Source organism: Semicossyphus pulcher, unplaced genomic scaffold (genome assembly GCF_022749685.1).
Source record: "Semicossyphus pulcher isolate SPU_LCO1_2020_fin unplaced genomic scaffold, fSemPul1.0.p SCAF_24, whole genome shotgun sequence".
NCBI lineage: Eukaryota > Metazoa > Chordata > Actinopteri > Labriformes > Labridae > Semicossyphus > Semicossyphus pulcher.
The window spans coordinates 7,414,304-7,435,028 of record NW_027211698.1 but is presented as its reverse complement, the minus strand read 5'-3'; the positions used below and the strand labels follow the sequence as shown (position 1 = coordinate 7,435,028).

Sequence of the window (20,725 nt, the reverse complement as noted above, 5' to 3'; positions counted from 1 at the left end):
CGTGACAGATCTCTTTTTGATCTCCCTGGATCGGCATACATCAATGGAGCATACGACTATCAGTGCAGTTTTAAATGTCAGTCAGAATTAACTATTCATTTCAGTTGGTCACTGAATGGCAGTGTTGTGACCAAGTCATCTTTGAAGTCAAGTCAAGTCAAGTTGAGTCCTTAGTTAAAGCAAGTCATTTTTTTCAGCCCAAGATCCAGCACTCTTACCTGTAGTATCTGGTCTTTATAAAGAGAAAAGACAAGGTGTTAGCAGCTCGTCTAATAATGATATTATTGGCCAATTTATATAACATGTTCTTAAAGTATGACAATGAATTGTATCTGTATTATCTCGGCACAGACGCAGCCATGATGATGGTCTGCTCTGAGACCGTATTGAGTAGTAACGAGTACGACTGATGAGGCTTCTCTTTGGGGGCTCTGATGTTGCGTGTTGCCATAGCGAGGAGATTGACTGACAGCCAGTCATCCACCAATCATGACAATCACATACTGGGGAGCTTTTTGAGTCGTCCGATCATAATTCCCAGTTTGCACTGCGTACATACTTGATAGTTAGAAACTTGACAACATTGAATTCTATCATTTTATATTTAACGGCGAACATTCAAACTTATGAACACACGCAAGTCATCCGAGTCATCATGCCTCAAGTCCAAGTCGAGTCTTAAGTCATTTATTTCTTGTCAAGTCAACTCGCAAGTCATCATAACAGTGACTCGAGTCCAAGTTACCAAGTCTCAAGTCCACATCTCTGCTGAATGGTAAGTGCTTTGCTATTCCTCTCACAGTCGCAGTTAGCTCGTACGTGCAAGGCGTTAACTCGTTAGCTAGCGCTGTATTTCTTTTGGAAACAAAGCCAAAAACAAACACAGATCATTAACAGCATGCACTAAACTCCCTCAGCAGAAAATAGAGAACCACAGCCATCCGCAACTGTCAATAATGACGCTAAAGCTGGAAGTACATTACCAGAAAGCTAACTTAAGACTATTTCTATGATTGGCTCGCAGAAATAATTGCTTAATTGATTGACACTTATTTTTAGTACTTTGATCCTTACTGTTATGTACATATGACCCCAAAACTTGGCTTCTAAGATAGGCCTCTAACAATGGCGTAAAACCCTAAGTCTTTCTCAAAGCAAAAGTAAACTTTTGACATAAAATAGTCATTAAAATCTGTGTATATCTTAATCTACTTGTGTTACAACATTATAAACATTTGAATGTTTAAATGACAAGACACCGTTTTCAATGGGTGCATTCAAGTCAGAAAATGAGTTTAACAGGAGTTCAAGTTGAAAAGTTCACCCTAAGCTAATAAAGCTAATTGAGCATGTTAGCCAGGTTTGGGCTTAAGGACTTGTTGCTATGCTCCAAGCTCCATATAAATCTTCAGACAGCGACGAACAACTGTTAAAAACAAGCTTCTTCCATTTATCAAAGTCAAATCAAGCTTACTCATAGTCTATTATGAGTTATCTAAATAGAACAAGGCCCAGCAGAGGATTAAAAGCAATTATTTACATAGAAACAAAGACCTTCTTTTCACAAGCTCACATCTCATCTCCATTTAACTGGGTCATTTAGAATAATGAACAACCCCAAACAGTGAAGGAAGGCAAGAGTAAATTTTGCATGATCTACCAAAGCCCGAATAAATCGACTGGAAAGTATCGACTACATTTGTGGTTTGTGATTTTTCTCCAGACATGTCTGCTCATGTAAAAGGCTTTTGGAAGAGAAGGCAAGCATTTCAGCTGCATGGCTTTGTCTAAGTGTTACAGTTCAGGACAGTAACAGGGCGTAGACAAATTCAAACACTGTTACTGAAATGAAGACACCCTCTTCTTTTAAAGTGAACCTGTCTTTTTATAAAAAAAAAAGTGGTACTTTTCAATGCCTTTAACTGCTGTATACATCTTTATGCGTGTTAATATAATACATCCATTTGGTCTCTAAAACAGTACGGTGCCTTTACACAAACATATCTCCACATTTAATCTCAGAGCACCTATGAAATATTGCCTTGATTGCATGTCTCTTTACAGAAGCACACAGATGTGCCTGGATTTAATTTGTTTACACCACAGGTGCTGAGGTCCACAGGTTTAACCTGACTTGACCTACATCTTTATCCGGTGTTTACACGAGTTATCTTTGGTTTACCTTTGAAACAACCTGTGTGTGTGTGTGTGTGTACTTGGGTGTCAGAATGACAAGTTGAAACAGGTTATTAGAAATAATAATCAGAAATAGTTGCTTTTAGCTAAGACGAAATTGTGCACCATGGTGAGAACCTAACATCCAAAAAATATGATCCAGTTACTTAAAGGGCCAGTTCGCCGATTTTCAACCTCAGTCCTATCATGCTATTATGGGGAGCTAATGCCATGATGGTAGGAAAAAAATGCAATTTCACTCTATGCCTTTGGAGGACGCTATCCGCTTCTCCAATGGGCCCTGGAAAACCTCCGTCTCCATCTGGCGGAGGCCAGGGAGCTCGCTAAACTATGCTTTCTCAATAGGACGCCCACCTCCGATGTCATGTCTCGTTCAAAATCGTCAGGTTTGAAATGAAGACTGCAGACCTAATACTTTGATCCTTACTGACCTGTCATCGTATTTTGGATTCTGTACTGCCCTGAGCCATTCCCTGCAGCGAATCGGTAGTATTTCACTCCAGCGTCTCTCGCTGGGCCGTTCCTTTCAGAGTGAGGGGTGCAATGCATGCTGTGAGTTGTAGGAATATAGAAAAGGGCAAAACCACGAGCTGTTAGTACAACTTTCTCCACAGCTATGACGCCAATTTCAATTATTATTGCTTCTATTGATTACAGAGAACACCAGCTTTGGCTTTTGCCAGGGGCGAATTGCTCATAGACTGTATAAATAATGGACGTAATCTAAGTGACCCAAGCGTTTTGAAGCCCGAATTGCGCCGGCGCTGGGATTCGCCATATTGGAAATGCCAGAGCCAGCTAATGGTGCGTTCCATTTGTACTCGGAAGTTGGAATTTCCGAGTTCCTAGTCGGAAATTTCAACTGGAACGCCCCCCGAAAGTCGGAGGAACCTCACCTACCTCGACCTAATATCTCCGTGCATCAACAGTAAATGAAAGCTGTAGTATTAACTGTTCATTATCACTTCTGTCTTATTTGTTTCAATTAAATCAGTCGTACTCACATGTCCAATTTCTATCTGTGGACATGTTGTTTTGGTGTTTGCATGCGCAAAATACCGCATAATGCGTTGTTATCAACTGGTATTGCTAACAATGGCTGGAGCTAGAGCGCAACTCGGGTGTGACGTCTTTCCCAGTTCCGAGTCCCGACTTCCGAGGTAAAGGGAACGCATCATAATAACCAGAGACGGGCAAAGAGGCGGAGCGCGACCGAGCTAAAGCCTATGGCCGAGCTCTATGGGCGGGCCGCTTGAATCAGTCAGCTACGGCTATGAAGCTAGGCTATATGCTCCTCAGCGTAGCTAGCGGTTATTAGCCATAGAGATGAGAGAGCGGCGAGCCGACACGTAACGGGAAACGTCAAATAACCGGTCTCTTCATCACTACGGTCCGCTGTAATCTCTCAGGGGAAAAGCCAACAACTCCTGTCTCCTATTTACTGGCCGACGATTAAATAAATGTTTGATAAACACTGCACAGGCTAACAAGCAGCTAAAGCGAGCACAGTATACCTGCTACTTAGTGCTACAAATATTTAAATACAATAACACGAGCAATTAACTCACCGAAAAGCTGGAGCTCAGACTTCTTGCACGGCCTTAAACTCCATAAATCCCACATAGAGATTATTTGTCCAAAGTTTGAATGAAAAAATCCCCAAAAGTCTCCAACAACACACACAGGTGAAGTTAAGCTCAGTGTCTGTGTCTGTGTTGACGTCCAGCAGACAGCCAGCAGGATCCACCTGTCAATCAAGTGATCCGGCCCCTATGATTTAAGGCTTAAAATAATTAAAACGGGTGTGTTATAAAAAAATTCACCCCCTGTACAGTTATCTTGAACAATAAAATTATCTATTTATAACATAAGCGTTTTTTGTACCAGGCTGTAAACATGTTTATTTCTGCTGTAAAAATCTGCATTTTCCCACCTGCTGTAATGTTATTCCTCGTTTTCTGGAGACAGCCTCAAGTGGCCACTCGAGGAACTGCAGTTTTTTTGCACTTACGCATTGGCTTCATTTTTCAACACCGGAGGTTGATGCTTGGAATTGCTCCTTCGACAGTAGGGGTGGGACACAATATTAATATGGAAATATATAGTCGTCCAGACTCGTGCACTACAATTATTGATACGCTAGCGACAAATATTGATATTTGCATTTACAATTTCCACCCCTACTTAAGTCATTTTTGGTCATGCTTGTATGGTCCAAAACCAAACTGAAAATAAAAGCTTCATTGTGTTTGTACACACGTAAAAATTAGTCACCGTCACAGGAGCAGTTTGTCCTTGAATGCTTGAAGCTACTGCATCTCTTTCAACTAGTATTCAGCATAGTTTAAAGTGCACAATCAAGAGGCTCTGGTTTACTACTTAACATGTTTCAATGAACAGAAAACACACTTCTCTTCGATTCCATTTGCATTTATTCTAAAGGGAAAATATATAATTCAATAAATATTGCGGCAACAACATTGGCAAAGACATTTGAAGGTGACATCAACATTCAAGAAAAAACATGATAATGTACACGGGAGATGAGACAACAGATTAGGAAATGAAGAGAAGAGTCGGGGCCACTGAGCCGCCGAATGTGACAGCGTGGCATTTCAACAAGCCGAGTGGGAATTTAGAAAGTTACATTAAAAGTGCATCAATACCTTTGATATTCAAACTGCTTTTTAATTGCACTGCTGTTGACGAGAAAACCACAAGTTGAAAAACATTATTTTCAGATCGACACCCATTTGTTGTTTACATTATGACCTATTTTTAATGTGCCCATAAAAAGGGCAGAACACTGAAATGGCTTACTGAAATTTAAACATGACTTGAGGCCTGGTCACACCAGAATGTGCTGCATTTTTTCCCCCCTTGTTCTGTCTTGCAATCAAGGTTTACGGCTGGGGAGCTAAGTGCTAACACGCTAGCCAGCCAGCTAACGCTAGTCAGTCACAAGAGCTCCCTTCCATTCCCTCTGACAAGACTCCGGTCTCAAAACTGTATGCAACACACTGTTGTGTGGAAAAATTCAATGTTCAATGAAGTAAATGTGGATAGTGCAACAAAACTAACAAGCTAGGAAAGCTTCCTCCATTATGGACGTAAATGGAAATTACTCCTGCAGCTCCTCACCCTTCAAATTACGGTGTGACCAGACCTCATTAGAATTTCTCCCTACAGCAGAGTCGGAGCCCTTCAGGGATGTGAAAACCAAAAGCTCTGATGTTTTAAGAGCCTAATAAACAAAGTTTAAAATATTGTTTTTACTTCCACCCCTCCCTAAAGTGCAGTGAAGAGATGAGTCACGGCTCGAGCTGTCTCAGCCTGTTAGGGTTCTCGTTTCGCATTATTAGTAAACTTCATGCTTGTTGAATCGGTCAATTAAAGCTTTTTGGCCTAGTAAGGGTCCATTAGGGGTTTTAAAACGTGTTACGCAACTTATTTCTATTTTTTTCAGTTCATAACAGTGTCACGAAGTGGTGAAAATGAAATGCTAAACTGCATTTGTGTATCACAAGGGACTGTTGTTGAAATCCTTGAGGCTGAATACAGCTTGCAGCCACTTTGCTTATGGCTCCCTCGTATGCTACAGGCGTCCATAAACCTGTCAGCGTGGAGAGCAGTTAGGATAATCTGTCTATCGAGAGTCATCATGTATCCATAGCTGTTGAGGTGAAACAAACGGGCGCAGAATGGCTGTCTGACTGGTACAAACGTGCAGTTATAATCTCACAACTCAGGAGCTGTTCAGCTCGTACGATCGGCTGAAAACTCATCAGGATGAAGCTAAAATAAAACAACGATGCAGTTACACACCAATGACTTCACATTATACCGACAACATATCAGAGACAGAACAAACAGCGTCAGGTTTCTTTGTGCAGGACTGAAAAAAAAATCCTCTTCTAATCTCTGCACACAGACTAACAGTTAGAGGAGCAAGGGCGAGAGAGAATCACTTCCAAACTACACGTTTTTGTTTAAGCCCTCCGAGCAAAAAGTCTTTGATCCAGCACAAACAAAAGAACCTGCTTCTTTTTCTTTTTCCCAGGCAGCAGGGCACCCCCATCTCCACCTTTGGCTCGCATTCAAAAGATCACATGTTCTTTACAACGTGCATCTGGTGACATCACTCCTTCTGCTCACTTCCTGTTCGTGTGGAAAGCCTCGACCGCATCCGCTTCGTCCTCCCAGAGGAAGCAGGTCACTTCCTCGAGCAGGTAGCGCACTGACGGATAGCTTCCTCGTCTGGTGGTGCGGGGGGCCGCATGGGTTGGGATGCTACTATGCATTGAGTTTTCATTGGTGTGGAGTATTCCAGTAACATGTACATGATTTGAAGCTTATAAACCCCCGTTCCGGACAAATAAGGGGTCTTTAGCATGCAGGAAAGAGCTTTGCTCGACAGCTTCCTGCTTGCGCCGTGCTCTGTCCTCATTCTCAGTTTAATCCCCCTCAGTCTGATCGGTCACATGACCGAGCAACTTTTGGCTTTGTCCTTCCGGAGGTCCGAAGCCACCGCCGCCAGGTCGGGCCTACCGGGCATGTGTGAAATCCTTTTGTTGCCGCGGGTCGTCTTGCTGCGCTTGACGTTTTTGTTGTTCTTGTTGATGCAAGCCAGCGTGGCCACGTGGAAAATGTCTCTGACGCTGTTCTCCGACTGCTGAGCCGAGCACTCGATGTAGGGCGCCGAGATCTGCTTGGCCATGCTGGAACCCTGAGGAGGAAGAGGTCAAATATGGTCACGCTCGGATAAAGGGGATCAGGCAGGTCAAATTAGCAAGTTAACACATTTTTTCACGTCAATAATGAGAAGAGGATTTACGATCTTAAGGATCATTAAAACATGCTTTAAGTAGAGCACAATGAGCGATTATTCACGGCTGATTTCAGCTGCACGACGGCCTACCTGATCATAAGAGACTGGTGTTTGCCTGTGGTTGGAGAGCTCCACCAGTGTGCTCAGGTCGGTGCGCAGGTCGGACTTGCATCCAACTAACAGCATCTTAGTGTTGGGACAGAACTCTTGGATCTCCCCTTTCCACTGTGGAGGAAGACAGAAGGCGACATTTAGAGACAACGCAACATTTTCTCTTTCAACAATTATCTACCACCGCTGCTTGCAAAAGGTAGAATATGAGCAGTAGACCACATACACGTCAAAGTCTTAAGCTTCAATATAAGGATTTAACCACAATAACAAATACAATATGCACAGTGGCCACATCAACCTGACGCAACATCCCATGAGTGCCGACCCCCCGTCGCCCGCCCTTTAAGCACAAAGGTTACAGCTGCCACTTCCTGTAGCCCCTCAACGCTTTGAACCCTGGAAAGGAACTACAAATAATCCCCATGTTTCCGCCCTGACAACAATAAATGCTCTGTGATCAATGGCCTTTCTCCAGGGGGATTTAATCTGCGGCTGACGTGCCTCCGGGCTGGCTGGTCAGGGGATCAAGTTCATCGAAAATCCAAAGAGGAAGTTGTTTCGTACAGCGTGTCTATCAACACTTGACCTTAAGCCCAGACGGATTCTAATCAAGACGTTCATTGTTTGATACGTGGCCTCTGTGTTGGCTTAGAGTTTCACATTGAAGCAGCCCAACTAGAACAACTGCTTAAGATACTCCTAATTACTGCTCATAGGGGCGTTAGGAGAACTGGACCCATGACAACAACATTCCAATAGCTCTAGCTTCTTTGATACAGTTCATACAGACTTTGGCATTGGCGAAAAGAGGTCTGTGCAATTGGGTTAGAGTTCTTGACAGGACCTGGACCACAGATCTGAGCTATCCAAATCTAATTTAGGGTGTTTTTTGGTCCAGCTGAAATGGACCCTTCTTTGTTTTCCACATTGGTACGATTTTTTGGGGGGAGATCTTAACACAGATCTAAGGATGTTCTAATAGAGATGCCGATACCTAGAGTTGGTCAATACTAAATACCGCTCCAATAGTTCTAGGGGTGGGAATCGCAGACTAACTCTATTACGATACGATATGCGATATGTGGCCAACGATAACGATAATATCGCGATTCTGCGATAATTAATATATTGCAAGACAATCATATAACGATTCATCACGATGTCTGATTAACTTCTTCTGCAGCCAATTAATTCAGTTCACGTTATCGTTCATGTCATAAGCGCCACCATGAGGAATCATGAAGTAGTGACGCGATGAGTCGAAATCGCAGGGAAAAATGTTAATAGCGCCATTTATTAGTAAATTAGGATGTCGATATTAGTCACCAGCCTATCGATAATTGTATTGCACGAGTCAAGACGACGATATATTGCTGGAACGATATTTTGACCCACCCCTAACTAGTGCTGACATTTTGCTAGCTTTGACTAACATTACACATCCTGTTAGCACAACACTGTTTGTTGTCGTCACACGAAAATTTAGCTGAAATTAGTTGATTTTTTTGGATGGTTCATATTGACTTGCAGACACCTAATACCACATTTTAAACAGTACGGGAGGCTGATACAGATCAAACAACTCTTCTCTGATGGTTGACCGAAATAACCAAACAAAACTCGATGGAAGACGTAGTCACGAACTCCCCTGGCAAGAAGAACTAGAAGTTACTAGAAGCTGGTCAGAGATTAATCAAGGTCTGACTTGGACTAATGAGATCGTAGGTTGCCTTGTTGAACATATTTGTGTCCTTTTTTTGGGGTAATTTAGATTCCCCATCGTCTTCTGTGGTTAAAAATACCCAAACAAGAGGGAACTAATGTGGACCAGAGCAAAATTAAAGGTGTGAAAACGTCCAACCAATCCATGTGTACTGAGATTACGTCTTCATACTCTTGGGTTATTTTCAGACTGTAGGGTTCATTGTTAGACCAGTTTACTCCATATTTATTTAGGGCAAAAATTGTAACTTTTATGGACACCTAAAATAACCACAATGAAAACAGGAAGTTACAAAACAAGAGCATACCCCAGGTGCGTTTTACAAGCAGAAAACAATGGTTTTACAGATTTAGTAACATCAAAGCCTTCCACCAGTCAGATGACCGATGCTGTATGTCTCGCTTTATGATCAGTACAAATTCAAACATGTGGGAGTCAGCCCGTACAACCACAGTCATCAGACATCAACCAGCAGCCGCTCCATGTGAGTCTAGAGAGCTTGACTTCCTTCCTCCAGCCGTTCTGGGGGATTTAACCCAGCGACCTTCCAGTCACACTCCAGCTTTATAATACACGTCACAAGATCTGACATGAGCGAGACTACAAAGAATATCGACTGTAGACTTTTGATCCACTGAACTCAACATGGCCTTTGTAAGTTGGCCAAACAGAAGCAGGAGTTTGAAGTGAAAGAACGTGCAGTTTAGAGGCTAGAGAATTCGGCTTAGCTTATCAAAGGCAACGTGTTAATGATCGCTTCATGAAGGAGCAACAAACCTTTTTCAGTACGCTGTCGAGTGTTTCAGGGCGGCTGATGTCGAAACAGATGAGGACGGCGTCAGAGTCGGGGTAGGAGAGGGGCCTCACATTGTCGTAGTACGGAGATCCTGAAACAAAAGGGAACAAGAAACTGAAACAGCGTTCCAAAACATTCAGTAAACTCTGAGTAAACTCTTGTATTAGATTAAGGATCCAATTCAAGATAAAAGGAACTTTTCTACTGGGAGGCCTGAAAATCTTATGACATCTTTATATAGCTTCACTGGAGGAAAGTCCCTTCATTGAAACATGGGTAAGCGACCAAATCTACAGAAAACCTCAAACATTCTTTCTTGGAAGTGCTAACAGCCAAATCATCGCCTAAAGCTCTAAAGCGTTCCTGACAGTTATTCTCATAAGGCATGATTGCAGCTCCGCCATAATCCATGGCAACCAGGCGAGAGAAACAAATAATGCAGAATCAGTACAAAAAAAATGTGCTGACTATAACAAGTTGCTGAAGAAATCCTTCGGAGAACTTCAGAGCGAGGGGGAAATGACTCCCTCCGCAAAATTGAAACCATGTGCGAGGGAGACGCCCATCTCTCCGCCAGACTGAAACATCTCCGGAGAGGAGGTGGGGGAGGGGCGGGTGGCGTCATGTCAAGGTGAGTCAAGATCACATTACAAGAGCTGACCACACACAACCGGCTGCCAAAAAATCTGGAGAATTTTGTTTTTAGTAACTGAAGGTTCCCCTGGGAGGTCCTTTTCTAAACACTGCGGCGGAGAAAAGCCAGGAATGTGAATGTCACACACACACACACACACACACACACACTCAGGGATCTAGTTTTCCTAATTTAAACAGTCTGTATTGGAGACGACACTGTTCAAACACTCTGCCCTCCAGGCCCGGGGCTCGCACAACAAAGCATGACACCGGCTGATGTGTGCACAATAAATGTAGAAATCTGAAGCGTATCTGTGTCCATAATCGTAGTTTCCCAGTGTTTGAGCCAGGATTCTCTGGGAGAAGGTCAAATGGGCTGATTTGGACTTATCTAGGGGTCACTGCTCTGTCCAACAGGGACAACAAACAATACTGTGAAAACTGTACACCCATTGTGTGCAACAGATTCATATCAAAAGGGATATTTGGCCAATTTTCAACTTTCTATCACTCTGAGTTTATGTAAAAAAAAGGCCTGTAGTTCTGTGTCTCAGGGTTGCATGTCATCACAATGTCGTTCACTACATTTACCATGATTGGACTCGCATGTAATATGTGACGAAAAATCCCTTTCAAACGAAATGAGAATCAATATTTGACATAAGCTAACCCCTTTGTGTTGCGCCACTGACAGATACTTTAATCAATATTTTGCCTTTAGAAAACTTGACAATTGATCCGTATGTAGAAAACCAATTAGGACAGGTCAATATAAGCTTATCAACATTATCTCTGTGCGCTACAGTTTGAGCTGGCAGACAGCAAAGACAGACAGAAAGCCTCATATACAAGCTAACTACCTGGTAGCATTAGCAGGCACTCAAACTCAAGTGCTAGCAAGGGTCGGCGCATAGACCAACAGCTTAATCTAGTAGATAGCAAAACAGACAGAAAGCCTCATATATAAGCTAACTATCTGCTAGCATAAGCGGTCGGTCAAACTCAACTGCTAGCAAGGGTCGGCGCAAAGACAAACAGCTTAATCTAGTAGATAACAAAACAGACAGAAAGCCACATATTCAAGCTAACTATCTGCTAGCATCAGCTGTTGGTCAGTATTAGACTGCTAGCAAGCATTCAGCATACAGGAGGAACATTAGCTTGTTAATTGACCAACAGGCTAATTACTCTCTTTAGGACATTTTATTGACAGCAAGGTAATAAAGTTCTTGCTGACATTTCAAGAAAATAATACAGAAATCAATGTTTGCTACATGCTAACATGCAAGAATTACAGTTAAATTAACAGCTATTTATCAAAATGATTAGCATGCTAACAACACGGTTTCTGCCCTTGATTTTATAAGGGACATTTGGGTGAAGGAAAGACATATTATATTTAAAGGGTGGCTCATTTGCTCTGGCTAATAACCCTGAATTGACAGTATAATTCTCCTAAAGTTGCAGATTCACAAAGGACATCCAGGATTAAGCTAATTTCTCTGTCAGTGCATTTTGCTGTGAAGTCTGGATGCCAGGAACAACACAGAATTAATCATTTTGATGTCTCTACCTAAACATCGTGGGTTCCAGAAGGGAACAAGCTTATTATTTCCCCAACAACTTCCTGCTTTTCCACTCAGTCCCAGAGGATCTTTTAGCTGATAGGTGACACCGCCTAAACAAAAAGGCCACACTGACACTGAGCAGCTATCACAGGCACAGGACAGGAAGTGCGAGGCGAGGAGGAATGTGGGATCCCCTGCAAGAATTTATTTCCCATTTTTCACGGCTGTCTCACAATCTATCACGACCACATTGTATTGTTTGAAGGTTTTTCTTATTTTTTCTAGCCTTGAAGCAAATCACTGGGAAAGTAAGACCCAGAAAGGGTAAGCTGTTGAGTCGGTTGACATTTTACAATGAATTGATTGTTGTTACCAACTCAGCGAGAGGACACGCATGTGTGAATTTCTGGGCGCCGCGTGTGAGGTCTTGTTTTCAAAACGTCTCTCGAGCGTCTGCACGTATTCCTGTGAATTCACCTGGAGATTTAAGTATTTTTAGCCGCGAATGCTGCAAACTATTTCAAGCTGCGCGGCGTAAACAGGAAAAGAGAAGAGCCGTAACTTCCACAGAGCATCAAAATTTGCATCTGTGCGTGTTTAAGAGCGTGTGCGAGTCTGTAAATGTTTTTCAGGAGGCTTTTAATAGGAGACGTTGCCTTTCTTGTCTGGCGTTTAAAGTGGAGTCGTAACTGCGTTAGGCCTGCATCTGAGACTAAACTCCGCTTCGAGGTCATCTTCTTGGCAGGCGGAAAGATAAGAGGCAATCCCGCAGCTAACACACAAACACACACACACACACAAAGACCTGGTGACTGTCATCTAATTAGCTCCTGTCATTGTTCCCCCACAGGATCTCTAAATCTGGAAGGAAGACACACACCCTGTCCACCCTCTTTGTCCTTTAAACACACACTGACACACAATTCTCCAGCCCTCTTAAAACACATCCTCCCTTGTGTCACAGCAAATGAACACTGTTCTGCACAAGGACACGAGAGGATACGGTGTAATGGGAAAGAATACCATACTTCCACTGTGGTCCCAGGGAAAAATCTAATGATTTTCCATGACCGAGTAGAAATTCTTCCAAGATGTAAAAAACGTTCTTCCTTCCTGATTTGCTAATGTTCTTTTCCAGGCTGATTTCCACAACAGCTGGGATTAAAAACACCACTTAATGCAATAAATACATGAAACGAACTGGAAATGAGTTCTGCTCTATTCATGTCATGTGACTCATTATTCAAATATCCAGATGTTCCCTGACTTCCATAGAAAAAAATAAGACAAATCGGAAATTTCCCCATCTGGAATACCTCAGTAAGTATTCCAAGATATCCCAGCAAACCTTCGACCAAATGGTTTGCTGACATGAAAATTTACTTCGCCTCACACAAACACTCACAGTCCTGAGGTAAGCCAGCTGCGCCCGACAGTCTGGAGGTATGGCAACAGGTCTGCAGGCCTGCTGATTTACTGCATTGCTAACATAGCTGAGGGGAGCAGAGCAGAGGGGGCGGTGAGCGCATATGTGAGTGTGTGGAGAGGCGTTAAACCCTCGGGAACACCTGTGGAAACAACAAACAGCGACAGGCACGTCCAGCCATCCCACACCATCGAGCTTAAATAATATAACGTCTCCGTTTGTGTTCAATGCGTCTGGCTGCTGAGAGAACAATTTACACTGAAGTAACCTTAAACAGTATATCTGCTTTAGTTGCTGTGGTTACCAAGACGTCTGTATCTCTATCCACCCCAGTGTATAAAACTTCTGCAGCTGTTGGCGGATATTCAGCGATTTAAATTGGACACAAAATACACGGCCAAAGAAATGCATAGGAGTGAGGCAGAGGGTGTTCTCACACGCAATGCATCCTGGTACACGTAGGCCCTGTGTATGTAGAAAACCAATTAAGTCAGGTTAATATACAAGCTTACCAGCATTACCCACCTCTATACAGTTATATGATAGCAGTCGTGGGCTGACATACGGCGTAAGCTATCAGATAGCAAAGACAGACAGAAAGACTCGTATCCAAGCTAACTATCTGCTAGCATAAGCGGTTGGTCAAACTCCAACTGCTAGCAAGCGTTAGCGCATAGACCAACAGCTTAATCTAGTAGATAGCAAAAATAGACAGAAAGACTCACATTCAAGCTAACTATCTGCTAGCATAAGCAGTCCATTAAAATTTCAACTACTAGCAAGCATCAGCTCGTATCCAAGCTAGCAATAGGCTAGCGTTAGCACATAGACCAACAGCTTAATCTAGTAGATAGGAAAAATAGACAGAATGCCATGTTTCAAATCTAATTATCTGCTAGCATAAACGGCCATTTAAACTCAACTGCTAGCAAGCGTTAACACCTAGACCAAGAGCTTAATCTAGTAGATAGCAAAAACAGACAGAAAGACTCGCATCCAAGCTAACTAACTGCTAGCAAGCGTCAGCGCAACAGCTTAATCTAGAAGATAGCAACGACAGAAGATTGCTACATGTTAACATGCAAAAGTTTAAGTTGTAGTTTGGCTACCAAATTCACAGCTTATAAATGATCAAAATGATTAGCATGCTAACAGCATGTTTGAAGGGGCGTGCTCTGGCTAACAACCCTGAATTGAACAGTATCATTTTCCCAACTGTGAACAGGATTAAGCTAATTTCTGGTACATGTAGGTCCTGCGTGAGCATTAGCAACAGCTCAGCGACAGGTTGACTCAACTTGATTGGTCAATATAGCACGCAATGAGGTATTTGTGACTTCAGTTAACTACATTTACCATCAAAGACAACAGTGACGTCCACTTTAAATGTGGCACAAATTCCCTTTAAGATAAAAGCAACCTTATGCAACCTGCAAACAATGTCGGCCTTGAAGGTAAAACTCGTGGTAGCTTTCCTAATTGACAAAACATTTCCAAAATGGACAGTATCATTTTATGTAAGCCTGAATGACATTAATCAATTGTCCGTCTTATGAGTCTCCCACGACTTGTTTCAGACATGTGGTCCAGGTGGGCGTCACGTTACACAGGCCTGAAGTGACCTGAGAATTCTACGGTTGTGCCAACTGAGATTCCTTTTCAACGATGTTCTCTGTACTTACTACTTCAGTCTTTCCTTCATATCTGCCCCAATCACATCACATTGCGAAGCAGCTGGATTCACGAGGTCATGCGAGAATCTAGACTTGATTTCCAGCTAAGCCTGCCCTGAATAGCTCCCACTGTGGGAACGGTATTGCCAGATCTTTAGTGGTTTGATTCTCCCGTGCTGTTAATGACTCCAAGACCCCAAAAAAATGCAGTATGACACCACATTGCAGCTGATACAAAAAAAGAAATAAAGTCGTGCATTAAAAGAGGCAGCATATTTGAGCAGGTGAAAGAGAGGACACGGAGAGCAGAACACCGGACACGGGTAATGTCAGGTGCAACATCACACAGAAAGTCCTTCCATGACATTAGCAGACAGGAAGTCCATTAATCTCTCACAGGATTCCACCGTCCTAATGTTCATGCACTGTATCAACACCCTCCCGCTCAAGGCTGCCTCACATGTCTGCAAATACCAGCGTGATTCAATTTCCCCTTTGGAAAAGAGGTAAGGCTTTAGTGAACCACGCCACTTCTCTTTCACTCCGTCAAGGATCTGGGCCCGCTGGGTACAATGGGGGTCTTTGTGGAGGAGGAAGTAGAAACCTTTAGTCTGAGGAATGCCAGACATGCGGCTCCAATTCGCTGAGCCCAGAAATGTGATCCAACGCAACAATGGCTGCCGACTGAGGGAAAGAGGGGGCACAGTGGGTGTGAGCGGCAGAGGAGCTTACAAAGTGCATGGAAATGTCCTATAGTTGAGGTGTCCAGCATTACATGGGGAGTAGCGCATGCAACATGGTGTAAAACTATACTGGGTCATGTTTAACCAAACTCTGTCTCTATGCATCTTCCTTCAAAACTTATTTATCCAACTCTCTTGTCTTTAAGTGTGTAAACATTTAATTTGTAGAGTCGGCAGCACTAAACCAGATGCAGCAGGCTTCAGTTTTAAGAGTAAATGCCATTATAAACCTACAAAACAGCTCCAAAGAGCAGACACAGTAGCTAGCAGCTAGCTTGTGAACAAGGTGGAACATTTAGCAGCTAAACAGCCACTTTTTTCTCTCTCAGGGGTTTGTAAATAACTTACCTAATATAAAAAGGAATATTTATCATGTGGCAAGAAACTTAAACTAATGCTAATGTTGCTCTGTATCCACTGGATATGTAGTTTAGCAACTGTTTAGTAACACATTATCGATTAGCCGTGGCTAACGGCTCCTAGCGTTGGCGCTTTTGACATGAAGAGGGTAAAAAATGAATTGCCCGAAGAAGAAGTTAAACAGATATCGTGATGTATGATTTTGTGATTGTCTTGCAATATATCAGTTATCGCAGAATCGCTGTATCATGATATTTTCGTTATTGTCGGCCACGTATCGCATCGTGAGTTACCCTGCGATTCCCACCCCTACTTAATAACAATATCGTAAAAATTCCGTAAAAAAAAATGTAAAAAAAAATGCTAATGCTGTTTTACATGACTGTTACCGTAACATTCGGTGTATAAGAGGCACTTTAAATACTTTTTTTTTAATCTAAAAAGTGAGCTGCATCCTATATAACCGGTTGACCGATATACCAGTATAAAATGCAGAGAGAGGTATGTTATTGTGTAACGGTATTTTACCCAGACGATGGCGCTATAATCTAGCTAAAGTTGTCAGTTGTTAAGTGGTGACGTCACACTTCCGAATTAAACTGTTTCCGGGTCCCAGCTGCTACGTCTCTTATTTACATTATGCAGCAATGCTGTTTAAAGCGAGGAAAACTAACTCGATTGTTGCTAACTTTTCGTCGCAACGGTAGCTAGCAAGATTGCGAACTCGACATGGTGAAAACAGATGGTAGGCTGTCATTTGTGTGTGTTTTGAATGTGTTTTAAATGAAAATAAATTGAAATAGTGTTGAAATAACACAGTAAATAGCATAATCCTTTTTCCCTCTGGAATTCCCCCCAAAACAGACTGCGTCTTAAACTCCGTAGTGACTTATATTCCAGACTTTACCGTAATTAGATCTCTTTTGATGACTGTTTGAAAAGCAATTCAGTGACATCACTATGGGTTCTGGGAAAGAGTGAATGGTGTTTTTTTCTGGCATTTTAAAACAAAATTGTTGTTACGAAGCTAAATTGTCTAAATGGAAAGTCGCAGTCTGGCCGAAGATTCCCTTCTTACTTTTTACTCAACTCAGGAAATGAGAAGCTGCCTCAGGCACACAGGTGCTGAGCCACAGGGGTTGTTCTGTTTACCCTCGCTGGCTTCCTATTCTCCTCTTTGACTCTCTTGCAAACACCTTTGCAGTTATTTTAGACAGACAGGCAGGGAGGCAGACAGACACACAACGTAAACCACTTCCTCTCCCAGAGAAAGGAGTAGGAAGCATCAAAGGCTGCGCCTCGGCCCCGACGGGCCCCACCCCGAGTCCCGGGAAGCAGAGCTAGCACAGACAGGCAGGGTGGGAGACAAATGGAAAGCAATAGACGAGGCAGGCATTTACCTTAATGACCTGAATTACACCCATCACCCTCCCTTTTAAACACACACACACACACACCAGGCTGCTCATTAGGCCAATCATCGCTGCAGAACAAAGACCACCACGGTGTGTGTAGGTGTGTGTTTGCGAGGGAAGGAGTGTTTGACAAAGAGCAGGATGCAGAGTTAAAGACAGAGTGCATGCTGGGGTCACACACACACACACACCTCAGGAGATAAGAGATCGATTGGATTGGCTATAGCCGATGGGTGCTTCTACAAAAGGACCAGTCAAGCCGAAAGCTGTATCAATCAGTCAGCGGGGGTGTGTGTGTGTGTGTGTTGGGTGGGGGTGAGGATTTAAAAGAGGGGAGGGGAGGGGGGGTCTGGCTGCATCTCAGACCCACTGATCTAATAGGAACGCCGCCCCCCCCTCCTGCTGTTTTATGAAGCAGAGACAAAAAGAAATATGGCTCCAGGCGGCCGGCCAACACAGCGCAATAAAACAAAATTCTCACTCTGGCTGGCTTTCATTTCTTCGCCTTTCCACTTCGACAAAACACACACACTGCAGGGCTGGAAAATCTGAAATCTGAGCTCCTTGTTTTTCTTGCTTGTAGTGTTACTCAGCCTGGGAATGAGGATAATCTGCTGATGCTTCTATTTTCACTTCCTCTTAAGTATAAAAACGTTGCTTTTGCTGCTCGTCGGAGGTCCAGATGTTGTGTTCATTTGCAGAATTGATTCTTTAGTGTTGATGAAACGTTTCAGGCCGATCCTCACGTTCGGGAAAGTTTCTCAAACATCTCTCTGGAATTCCAGACCAGAGACCCGCAACAGCTGGCTGTCGGCTTGTCCCCGCCCATCACACACACACCACATGCTCGCACACACAGCATACGCCTCACTCACGCCTGACTGCTGTGCTATTCACTGCTCGGGCATTGATGGATGGGAAAGTTGGGTTTGTTTACCAACCACGCACACACACACACACACACGTAGGGAACGCAGCAGCTGGTTTGGACCCTGGACACATCATCCAACCAACAAGCGATAAAAAACTTTAGAGTTGCACAACAAAACTTCCCCTAAAAAACGCACGCAATAGGAAGAGTGTGTTCTCCAGATGTGCGAATATTCGCCCTCGTTTTCTTCCCCTTCCTGTTTCTGCTTCAGCTTTGCTCAGCTGGGAAGAATTCCAAATCAAATCCAGCACTTTGATGCTTTTCTGTTAACACTGAACTATAACAGCAAGCGTTTCTATGTAGGTAAAAGGTGAGCTAATCTGAGGGGAAACGTGTAAGGCTTGTAGGAACTCTATGAGAACGGATTAACCCAGCTTTTGTGATTAAAATGGGTCACAGATTAATTTTCATTATTAAAAAATGAAACCCTGGGCCTCTTAATATCTCGTGATTTAAATATTTTAAGTGAAATACAATGTTACTAATGAATATTTGACCACACATTCCCTTCTATCTGATGATCTCTTATCAGCAATGAGAGCAGCTCGCACGTCCCGAGGGGTCACAGAGGGTTTCATGTGACCCGCGTGCGCGGACATGTCCGGACATTTCGCCAGAACTTATTTGCAGTAACACCCAAAGATGACGCGGACCAAAAGGGCATATTTACCTGAAGTGTCCCACAAACTGAGCTCGATCCTCTGCGTGTCGATTTCAAAACTGGCTGTGTAGTTTTCAAACACCGTGGGGACGTAACTCTGCAGGGAACATGAACATGACACAATTAAGAGAGGTATTAAGTGTTTTTAAAGCTACTGTGAGGAGTTTTTTTGCTGTTTACGATACAGGCTTAAAAAGGTTGATATTTCTATATTGTTATTTTTAAGCCTGAAACCGCTGGTGGGGGGTAGGCGTCAGATGAAGCTGCCTTTGTTTACATTTTCCAGTACAGAAATTTTAAGTTAGTGATACATACGAGTGTTAAATAAAGCAGTATAATTTTTTTTGTTACAAAATCAGCAAAGAGACAAGAGGTACGGCTTTGTCCACAGGGGGCGCCAACATCAACACCAACCAAAAGTTCCTCACAGCAGCTTTAAGTCTTTAAACTTTTATGAAAAATACTAAAATTAAGTTTATAACAAGTCATACAGCAACAACTATTTGTGCACAGCATTACAGCTGCAACCTATATTAACATGATATAGGTAATAGACAGTGCATGTCCTTCATTATACTTGGGAGTATCAACCCATCTGTCACATCCATCTCTATCAGAGCACGACGTTTGGATTGCAAAGCACTGTATTGTAATAGCACCGGGTTAATTAACATCATGCTCATGTAGTGTTTGCGGGGTCTCACCTCAGGGAAACAGTCCTTGGCGAACACGTGAAGCAGGGCAGTCTTCCCGCACTGGCTGTCTCCCACCACCACTATCTTACACTTCACACTCTGACTGGGATCCATGCCGGATTTCAGAGATAATTTCTGACACGAGCGTCTCTCCTTCATTGATTTCAGTCGGGATTAAGAGTGAAAAAAATACAGTCCAGTCATGTAAGTGTGAAGAACCGTCGACATGTAAAGGGACAGATGCGGTAGCGGTGCTTCCCAAAGTGCCTGCTTGCCTGCTTCCCCCGGTGTCTCCGCCTGCTCTGAGCCGGTAAATGCCATTTGCCTGTATTTATAACGTCGCAGGAGCCAATGGCAGCTGACTGGACGCGGCTTGTCCCTCCCGCGAGCCTCCACACCGCAGCCTGCTGGGCCTGCCTCCATGATGGCGCCCCCGGCAGGACTACATTGACCACAACGTTTATATTTAATACACCAAAACTAAAATTAAAGGAGTAGAAGAAGAACTAAAATGTAAAATAAATGCTCACTTTCATGTTTTTATCACTTTGAAGTGGTGGTGAAATCGCGAAACAAAAACAAAACAGTATAAAACCAACAAATAATAAATAGGGAAATAATAATATTAGAAAGCAAGACCCACAAACCACTCTGTGCCAAACAAATGCCAGTAAATGTCAGTGTTGCCTACATGCAGGCAGGGCTGCCATTACCATTTCATGTCCATCTGTTTTCTTGTATTTATGAAATATGTGGAAGATTCAAATCTGGGGCATTGCTCTGCTGCTTCAGGGCAAAATGACCCAAAACCAAGACGTTCCAGAAAAGACAGGAAAACAACTCAAAATGCTACTAGCTTGTTTTGTTAGAGAAAAACGTTACGGCTAATAAACATTTAGCATTACTATAGGGAAAAGATTAGTTAAGGGTAGGCTTAAATAGAACTGTTTTGCAAATGAA

At 43.0% G+C, this 20,725-nt stretch overlaps 1 protein-coding gene across 1 annotated transcript; it reads right to left on the bottom strand.

The window, feature by feature from the left end:
- Positions 1–4,616: 4,616 nt before the first annotated feature.
- Positions 4,617–20,049, bottom strand: rnd3a (Rho family GTPase 3a). The gene is made up of 5 exons (XM_069675269.1): positions 19,775–20,049; positions 19,080–19,167; positions 9,639–9,748; positions 7,115–7,249; positions 4,617–6,922 (listed from the first exon to the last, which is right to left on the bottom strand). Exons 1-5 carry the CDS (start codon positions 19,922–19,924, stop codon positions 6,674–6,676), a joined length of 732 nt encoding a protein of 243 aa, XP_069531370.1. The 5' UTR covers positions 19,925–20,049; the 3' UTR covers positions 4,617–6,673.
- Between the last annotated feature and the right edge of the window lie 676 nt (positions 20,050–20,725).